The sequence below is a fragment of the Salvelinus sp. IW2-2015 genome, linkage group LG25 (genome assembly GCF_002910315.2).
Source record: "Salvelinus sp. IW2-2015 linkage group LG25, ASM291031v2, whole genome shotgun sequence".
In the NCBI taxonomy this organism is placed as follows: domain Eukaryota; kingdom Metazoa; phylum Chordata; class Actinopteri; order Salmoniformes; family Salmonidae; genus Salvelinus; species Salvelinus sp. IW2-2015.
The window spans coordinates 15398879-15408984 of NC_036865.1; the positions used below are offsets into that span (position 1 = coordinate 15398879).

Sequence of the window (10106 nt, forward strand, 5' to 3'; positions counted from 1 at the left end):
AATACACAGTAACAATAACCAGTGCTCATAACGTTTCATCCATTCAAATTTAATTCAGCACCTGTAGAAACGACAGCACTGGAGGCATTAAAATTCCATTAAAAGTGGTKAATTAAACTACTGTGGCATGAAAATGGGACTTACCTATTTAAAGGGATGGCATTTATATTGATTGGTTAGCAACTACATGATGAAATAGCAACTCATAGGATGAGAATGTCAGACATTTGCAATATGTAAGGTTGATGTGTAGCTAAGAGCATATAGTGGACTTTCAAAATAAATCTTTATTATCTGACCGCTCAATGCCTGTGAAATGAAAGACGGTCCGAGGATCTTCGTTGATGAAGTTTGCTAATAACTGCATAATAATAAATTGCTTTCCAGAAATGAGGGATGAATATGTGTGACTGATTACATTTGTAAGCAGGACATTTGAAAGGTCATAATCTTTCCATCAGAAGCACAGAACAAAAAGGTTGCTTTTTTGAAAGATAACTAGCTGCTGCATACAGTGTACATGAGTAAAGTAGATGAGTGTAGCAGCCTATGTGCATGTGTGAGAATGTCATTTCAAATGATATGTACATATACTCTGTGGTTCTAAAAGTAATATTAAGACAAACAGTAACATTCTGGTTCGTCATGAGCACTTGGTACCTGTTTGACTTGTCAGACTCAGTGTTAAGATCCTGTTTCCCTATTGAAGAGGGCCAGGTACCAGATACTGTAGGTACTAGGTACTGCTGAGCCAAACCTCAGGAACCAGCTATAGTAATAGAAGTCTTGGAGAGAAAACAGGGTGCAGAGGGGAAGCCTTCCAAACATGGACCCAGCCTGTCTGTTTGTGTCTGTAGGAGCAGTGCAGGTCTCTGGCCGCAACAGAAAACTCATCTTCCACCCTATATATTTTACTTTTTTATCGTTCCTTATAGTGTCCTTACACTCTCACATATATTGTACACACACTCATTCTCACACGCGCTCTCTGCTAAAGGAAAAGGCATTGTTTTAGCTCCAGGACTTACCTCTCTCTCTCTCTGTGTCTGTGTGTCTCTCTGTGTGTGTGTGAGTGTGTGTGTGTGTGTGAGAACACTGAGGAAATGCTAAAGTCATTAAATTCTAGTCCCAGAGCCACATATAGCGAAGGCATATCGGTGACCCACAGCGGTTGTGGTCCTCTTCCTCTCTTCCCCCTCTCCTCTTCCTCTTTATCGCAGTCTTTAGAATGCAACTACATCAGGAAGTAGGCCCCCAGGCCAATAACAGAAGAACATTTGGTATTGGGGGTGGGGGGGGGGGGGTGACGTTTAAAAATCGTTGTCCCAGCCAGAGTTGTCATCTGGGGGCGGGTCTTCATTGTCCTCTGGGAAGTTGTCAAAGTTACTCGTGTCCGTCGATGATGTCACCTGATTGACAGACAAAGTCAGACAGAGAATTGAGCCTCTTAAACTTCTTATGAAAGCAGCTTGCTGCTGAGACTTTTGTTTGTGACTTACATTAGGGATGATAGGGGGTGTCAGAGTTCCCTTCCGTAGACCTTCCCCGTTAAAGCCCTCGAACCATCTGGAAATGTATAMAAACTGTTGTAAATATCAAAATGTGGAAAGATGAGTAGAATAATATGGCTCCATATCCATGAACTTACTTGTGTTTTTGGATGTCTTTAACACCGTTTTTCAAGTTTCCCAGTCTTTCTGAAGGATTGTCCCTAACATGGACACATCATGGTTAAATTCTCTACTTAAGACCAAATMATATTAAAAGGTCCAATGCAGCCATTTTTATCTCAATATCAAATCATTTCTGGGTGACAATAAATTACATTAGTGTGATTGTTTTCAATTAAAATAGTCAAAAAGTTACAGAAATAACTTCTTAGCAAAGAGGATTTTTTTCAGGAAATAATTTTGCTAGGACTGTCTGGGAGTGGTCTGAGTGGGGACGGGAAAACTGAAAATTAGCTCTTACTGGCAGAGAGGTTCAAAACTCTCTTTCTTATTGGTCTATTAACTCATTTACTGTATGTTGATGTCGCCATGTAAGGCCAAAACTCCCTCCCACCAAAACAGACATTTCAGGTGGTCTTTTCAAACAAATCTCACACTAACAGGGCATTATCATACTTTTTTACAATTTCACAGTATTATTCCAACCTCGTAGTGTGGAAATATATATAAAATACAGGAAAATCATGTTTTTGATTACACTGAGCATTTAAACCGTAATTGTTGAGGGTGGACCAAATGGTTTGCGACTCACCTGCATAGTTTTTTTATTAAGTTGGCAGCYTTTTTGGTAATCTTCTTTGGAAACTCAATCATGTCAATGCCCCTCAGGATGATGTTATAGGTCTTCATGGGATCAGGGCCAGAGAAGGGAGGGCTGGAAGACCGGGYTAGAAGTAGACACTAACATTTCTCCCAATCTAAATTTACATCTAGCCTTACACTTTTATTTAAGAGTAATTATCAGGTTTGTCTGTATACCTGCCGGTSAGGAGCTCAAACATGAGGATTCCTAGAGACCAGTAGTCAGCTGAGATGTCATGGCCTTTGTTCAGAATGATCTCTGGTGCCACGTATTCTGGTGTTCCACAGAACGTCCACGTTTTCTTCCCAAACCCGATCTTCTTGGCAAAGCCAAAGTCCACCTAAACAAAGAACATGGGAAAATACATTCTTAGGGGCAACCTGCAGCGTTAATAGTTGAAAGGGTTAGAGGTTTGAGCCATCAAGCTTTGAATCCACAATGTGTGTCCCTTACTAGCTTGGCGTAGCCCCTGTGGTCCAGTATAAGGTTCTCTGGTTTGAGGTCTCTGTAGATGATGCCTTTGGAATGRAGGTAGGCAAATGCTTCCACCACACAAGCTGTGTAGAACCTGGTGGTGGAGTCCTCAAACGAACCCCTGGAGAAGGAAGTGACAATAATCACTAAAATAACCATAATATTTCAAACAAGCCCACATTGACCAGCTCTTCCKCAGACTCACTGAAACACATGCGAGGCACAATGAAATGAGTTGAAATATTGGCCTAAAATGCTGACTAGGTTGCGTGCGCGAGCGTTGCAAAATAAATGTACACATACATGTTATTCTATTATTTAATCCAAACTGGTCGCGGGTGTCAACGGGAGTCTCCSTAGCCAGGCGCTAAACTAAAACTTGGTTTTACTTTAGAAGCTTGATGCGCTGCAAGTCCCACCTCTCCAAAAATCTACTCATTGATTTTCACTAYCATACTTACCCACYTGGGTGATTGAAAGATGAACAGGTAGAGATAAATCAAAGAACTAACTAACAAAAAAAACTAACTAGGTTTCCCCTTTTACCTGTGGATTAATTGTCGGAGTAGAGAACACATGATTRTGTATGACTCAAAATGGGTCAAAATTCTACAAAGACACAGCAAAAATAGGAACATATGCATTTCAGGTAAAATAACAAAACAATGTTTATCTCCCAGGACAAATTAGCTAGCAACAGCAAGCTAGCTAAATGTCCATGAATGTTTCATGTGTGTTTTGACCTGTCCCCAAATTAATAGTTGATTCACAGTTGGTTTTGGTATTTTAACCTGCATGTCATGAATGAGTATGGTGGGGATAGACAAAAGCAACATGCGCACAATGGTGGTTTGGTGATCAAGGTATAACACTCACCGGTCTCTAAGAATGGTCCACAGCTCTCCTCCCAGACAAGCCTCCATCAGCATGTAGAGATACTTACTGTCCTTAAATGTCCTGTACAGTCTGAATTTGAAACACAAAGATATCAAGATATACAAAGTACAAAGATATCAAGACAGTGGRGAGGGGAGGGTGGGTCCTCTGCAGTTTCACTGTGAATTAAAAGTGTCTGTGGACAGGTGTCGCATGAGTGTCTCTACCTGACAATGAAGTCAGAATGGGCCTCCTGCATAATGAGTTTCTCAGAGCGGATATGCTCCTGCTGCCGCGTGTCCACGATGTGACGCTTCTTCAGGATCTTCATGGCAAAGGTCTTCAATTCATCACTCTTCAGCTGGACCTGTTGACACAGGAGAGAGGAGAGCACTGTTAGCTGTAGGCAACAGTTCAATGAGACATCAATGCAATTCAACGTAAGTTGCAAGCTTAGTGTGGACTTCCTACATCTGTCGCTAGATTCCAGAAGACTGAACAGTCCCTTTACCAGTCAGAATGTTGAATTAACTGTCTGCTGAGTTCGCCCTTATGCCGTTGGAAATTTTAGACAAAATATCCATAAGACAGTATTATTAAACCGACTTCAATATACATGGCTCTCATGGTTTGTTTGTTCATCATCTGAGGCACGTGCACATCACGTAAATACATGCAGGCGATGCATGCATATTAACCAAACTCGTGCAGGTGTAACAGMACTCTTCTTGCGTTGTGTACAATCAATCATCGACACGAACTCCAACTTGTAGCACCAGTCATGGAGCTTTATTCTGATAGGAACAGCACAYAATTGCACGTCATGCGATGCACGGCTCACCATCCAACTCTGCACTCACGCACGCTGGTTTGGTGRTTYTTCACTGGGSATGTAGTTACCAAAATAATACAATATACAATATAATATCTTTAACAATGTACCTGATAGGAACAGCACAAAATTGCACGTCATGCAATGCACGGCTCACCATNTACAATATACAATATAATATCTTTAACAATGTACCTGATAGGAACAGCACAAAATTGCACGTCATGCAATGCACGGCTCACCATCCAACTCTGCACTCACACACTGTACAAAATATACGAACCCCCCCACCAGACACAGTAAGTTGCTAGCTAGTATTAGTTGGAATTCTCTACAACAAAATGCACAACAAATATTCGCCAAAAAACGCTGCATCTTATGTGTGATGTTCGAATAACATTTACAAACAAATTGATATAAATTGTACATTTAAATCATCACTTGGGAGTATAAAAATCACTTTTGACGTACAGTGCTTTGCAACCAACAACTTACCGCTGGTTTGGTGCTTGTTTACTGGAACGATTCTAACTGAAACATTCTCCCTCGTAAGCAAGCTACGCAAACCAGCCAATAAGATGCCATGTTGAGTAGGTGAAGGCAAGATAAAACTAAAACCAAAAACCCATTGGCTTAACAATGAAGTGGCAAGGGGAATCACCAATATAACCCTGTTACACTCCCCCCTACTGAATTCTACTTGCAAAGAAAAATAATTAAAATACAAAACGGCACTGTGCAAACATACCAGATACAGAGACACTCAACATATGTACAGAATAATCCAGAGAGAAAAAAAATATATAGATATGTTTTTATACTACCTAATAGAGAAAACTAAAAGGTAAAGCTGTGTATATCAAGGATGCAGACCCTGCTTTAAAACAGTCACTAAATATTCCAGTCATTAGACTATTCTCCTTGAGAATTAGAGTGCAAAGCAGTCGATCAATCCCCTTAGCTCTCATAGGTAAACATGCCTGTTACATGTTAAATACACTCAGTGACTTTAAAACATCCAAGTACTAAAATAAACCACCATAAGAGACTTTATCATATCCGTCACATTACCATCCTGCAACCTCTAATCATGGTCACAATGATGTAAAAACAAAACAAATAAAAGATGTCAATACCATTGACCCTCTCTATTCACATATTAACCTTCAAGAGCTAACTTTCTGCTGATTCATAATCTCAATCAGTCTAGACACTGGTTTAAATAGTCTTCCTGCCCTTGACCTAATACAACCCCGAGTACCTTCAACTTCATAAGGAGTGACAGTGTTGTGTACTGTTGCAATAGTGGGTCTGTCAACACAGTCCGTGCGTAACTGATCAGGTAAGGAATGGTCCAAGTTTGGTAGGTCAGTACGGATATCGTAASCAGACTGGTCAATTAGCTCACTCACTACACTGTTACGGTCTCGGTCAGATTCTTGAAGACTCTCTGATCGAGGCAGACCTTCCAGCTGCAGTATATCATCCACAGAATCCAAAGGTGGAATATCCTGAGCATTCCAAGGATCGCACATCACCCTCCAGGCTTGTGTCACCTGTTCCTTCAGAAGGCAATCTGACACCCACACTCTTGTTCTGTACTCAGCATCATCATCCACTCAGTGTCCATGGCAGCTGAGACCACAAGGCTGTCCTTCATGTCCTCAGACTCTGTTAATCCAGACATGTCTGTTCCCTCATCAACGGCAGCATGGGGAAGAGGAAGAAAGTTGACTGGCATTATCAGGTTGCAATGTARCGTCTTCTGCTGTCCAGTGGYGCTGTTCTGAATCTTAAAAAGTGTGACTGTCAGCATTCAATCCAGTGACAAGGTAGACAGTATCCTCCCAACGGTCAGCGAGCTTCCGCTTTCCTCGCTTCCTCTTGTTAGCCAGCAACACTCGATCCCCAATCTCCACTGGTGCTCCTCTGACTCTTCTGTCATAAAGGTCAGCATGCCTCTTCAACTGATTCGCTGCAGATGCCTGTGCTGTATTCATGGCTTCTTTCAGATCTCTCTTCAAAGACTGAACAAACTGGTCATAGTCGACAACTTCTGGGTTCTCTATGACAGAGCCAAAGACTATGTCAACAAGCAGTCTTGGCGTCCTCCAAAACATTAGCAGGAAAGGGGCAAAGCCTGTGGTCTCGTGGATTGTACAATTGTACGCAAAAGTGAGGGACTTCAGCGCCTGAGGCCATCTGTGCTTTGCTCTCATCGGCAGGGCCTGGATCATGTTTCCCAACGTCCTATTCATCCTTTCGCAGGACCCGTTCCCCACCGGATGGTACGGCATGGTGTGAGACTTCTGAGCACCTGCAACACTCAACAGTTTGGCTATTAAAGCCCTCTCAAAGTTGGCTCCTTGGTCTGAGTGTATACGGCGAGGCATCCCGTAGACACAGAAATAGTTGTTCCACAACTGATGAGCTACTGACTTAGCAGACTGGTTCGGACACAKGAAGGCATGAGCCAATTTGGTAAAGTGGTCAGTAACAACGAGCACATCCAAGGACTTGTTTGAAGAATCTTCTGCATACCAAAAGTCTATGCACACTAGTTCAAGAGGCTCAGTTGTAATTATGCTCTCAAGAGGAGCTCTTGCTTCCGGATCAGGAGTCTTGCTCACGARGCATCTCCTGCAGCACTTCACATATGCRTTTACCTCCCTCTCCAGGCCATGCCAGAAGAACCTCTGTCTTGTCAGGTAGACTGTTCTCTGTTGGCCCTGGTGARCAGCTTCATCATGGACACCCTTCAACACCATTGCTTTCATGGAGGCTGGAACCACATACAYATACGTTTTCCTCTTTGTAACCACATTTTTCGAAACACGATACAGTACACCCATCTTCATGGTCAACGTGTCCCAACTTCTGAGAAGACACAAAACCTCAACACTCTCATGGGCACGCTCTCTCCGGGAAGGTCTTCTCCCCCTCTCCACAAAGAAGAACACTCTGCTAATCACGTTGTCATCACYCTGCTTACTRATCAGTAGGTTGTGTGGCAGAACATCYACATCGGTCTGCTCTGATTGCATAACAGCCTGTGGAAGCTGTGGCAACAGCAGTGCATGTGAGCCCACTTCACCCACCCAGCACCTGTGTGAATGAAGAACAGCTGCAACTTCATGTCTTGATAAAGCACCAGATGAGGGGTCAACAGTAGCCTGACAGCTAATGACCACTTCGTTCGAGTCAGAGGCTTTGTCAAAGGGGTGGCTGGACCYGCGAAACACATCTTGCACTCTGTCTGTGCGCACAYCGTTAGCTTCAGCTAGTAAGGTCTCGTACGGGACCCTTGTCAGGCGATGGAGTGCACTGGGTCGTACGAAGGGCTCTCTGCTCAAAGCATCTGCAACAACATTTATTTTTCCAGGGATGTACTTGATGTCAAACTCGTACAGTGCCAGCTTGGCGACCCATCTCTGTTCACAAGCATCAAGCTTTGCTTTGGTCAGAATGTATGTCAAGGGATTATTATCCCTCCATACCGTGAACTGCTGTCCCCGTAGCCAGTGGTGGAACTTGTCACAGATAGCCCATTTCATGGCAAAGAACTCGAGCCTGTGCGCAGGATWCCTCGACTGCGCATAACTGAGGGACTTGCTCGCGAAGGCTATAGGTCTCGCTGTAGCTCCCTGTTCCTGCACCTGGGACAGCACAGCACCTAAGCCGTTGCTGGACGCATCCACTGAGAGTAGAAAGGGTTTGTTGAAGTTGGGGTGGGCCAACAAAACCTGGTCGAGTAGGGCTTGCTTTGGCTGGAATAAGGCCTGTCTGCATTATGTTGTCCAGTCGGCAGCCGTCAACTTCCTGACAGGTGAGCGCCGCTTCATTTTTAAGCGAGGAGCCTTGTGTCCAATAGTCAATCCAATGAGAGGCTTTGCGATGGTCGAGCACCCTTCAATGAACTGTTGATAATACACCAACATCCCAAGGAATGACCTCAATTTCTGCTGAGATGGAATGTCAGTGCCTCTTCCATCAGATCAGCTTCTGTTACTCCTGTAATGGCACTCACCTTCTCAGGGTCTGTAGCTACACCTTCAGCACTAATGATATGCCCCAGAAACTTCACAGACCTCTGCAGAAAGTTACACTTTTTTGGCGCCAACTTCAGGTTGTGAGCCTTGAGACGCTCAAAAACCATTTCCAGGCGCTGTATAGCCAGATCTTCAGTGGGCGCATAGACCAAGACATCATCAAGGTAACACAGCAGGCTAAGAAAGTTCTGATCCCTAAAAATGTTTAMCATCATCCTCATAAAGGTTGCAGGTCTATTACATAACCCCTGTGGCATACGATTGTATTCGTACAATCCAAATGGCGACGTAAAAGCTGTGAATCTCCAGTCATCCTCAMGCACTTCCACATTCTAGTAGCCAGAGGTAAGGTCCATTGTCGAGAAAAAAGCATTTCCACCTAAAGCGGCCAGCACGTCAGCCTGGWGAGYGAGTGGGTGAGCGTCTTTGATGGTGCAAGTATTGAGCAAACAAAAATCGGTACAGAGTCTCAGGTCTCCAGACTTCTTCCATACAAGGACAAGGGGAGAGGTGAACTCTACTAGACTTCCTTATGATTTCACGTTCTTCCATCTCATTCAATGCTTGCTTGAGCTTCTCATAATGATTTGGTGAAAGGCGTTGGTAGAGCATCCGAAAGAGTTTCTCATCACTCAGTTAAATGCGGTGAAGACATCCGGAAGSTTTTCCACAATCCAACTTGTGCCTGGAAAAAAATGGACTGGTACTCAGCTATGAGCTGGATGAGTTTCTTCTTACCAGCAGGAGACACTTGACAGGAGTCGACATCAACATCAGTCAAACCTAAGTCACGTAAGACCCCAGGACTGCTTGAACTGTCAGATCCGTCAGTATCGTGAAGTTGGCTGGAACCGTCATCAGTCACTGTCAAGTCATCTTGGCAGTCAGTGAGTATATCAGCCGTTCTCTGCACTTGCTGCTGTAAAGCTGCTGATGAATCATCATTCACACTAGAGGTCGACCGATTAATCGGAATGGCCGATTAATTAGGGCCGATTTCAAGTTCTCATAACAATCGGAAATCGGTATTTTTGGACGCCGACTTTTAAATTATTTTTTTTACACCTTTATTTAACTAGGCAAGTCAGTTAAGAACACATTCTTATTTTTCAATGACGGCCTAGGAACGGTGGGTTAACTGCCCTATTCAGGGGCAGAACGACTGATTTTTACCTTGTCAGCTCGGGGATTCAATCTTGCAACCTTACGGTAACTGGTCCAACGCTCTAACCACCTGCTTTACATTGCACTCCACGAGAGCTGCCTGTACGCGAATGCAGTAGAGCCAGTAGTTTCTAGCTGCATTAAACTTATCTTATAAAAAACAATCAATCAATCAATCATAATCACTAGTTAACTACACATGGTTGATGATATACTAGTTTATCTAGCGTGTCCTGCGTTGCATATAATCGTGCGGTGCGCATTCGCGAAAAAGGACTGTCGTTGCTCCAACGTGTACCTAACCATAACATCAATGCCTTTCTTAAATCAATGCACAAATATATTTTTTTAAACCTGCATATTTAGTTAATATTGCCTGCTAACATGAATTTATTTTA

At 43.3% G+C, this 10106-nt stretch overlaps 1 protein-coding gene across 2 annotated transcripts in view; it reads right to left on the reverse strand.

Moving 5' to 3' along the window:
• Positions 1 to 1291: 1291 nt before the first annotated feature.
• The window catches only part of LOC111951933 (cGMP-dependent protein kinase 1), a 191865-nt gene continuing 183050 nt past the window's right edge, over positions 1292 to 10106 (reverse strand). For both annotated transcript variants that reach the window (XM_023970299.2, XM_023970298.2), the window contains exons 11-18: positions 3891 to 4030; positions 3664 to 3753; positions 2767 to 2908; positions 2490 to 2653; positions 2263 to 2385; positions 1649 to 1711; positions 1500 to 1566; positions 1292 to 1409 (exon numbers count right to left, since the gene is read on the reverse strand). In XM_023970299.2, the coding sequence (XP_023826067.1) occupies positions 1311 to 1409; positions 1500 to 1566; positions 1649 to 1711; positions 2263 to 2385; positions 2490 to 2653; positions 2767 to 2908; positions 3664 to 3753; positions 3891 to 4030 (888 nt within the window). In that variant the 3' untranslated portion in view covers positions 1292 to 1310. The remainder of the gene's footprint in view (positions 1410 to 1499; positions 1567 to 1648; positions 1712 to 2262; positions 2386 to 2489; positions 2654 to 2766; positions 2909 to 3663; positions 3754 to 3890; positions 4031 to 10106) is intronic.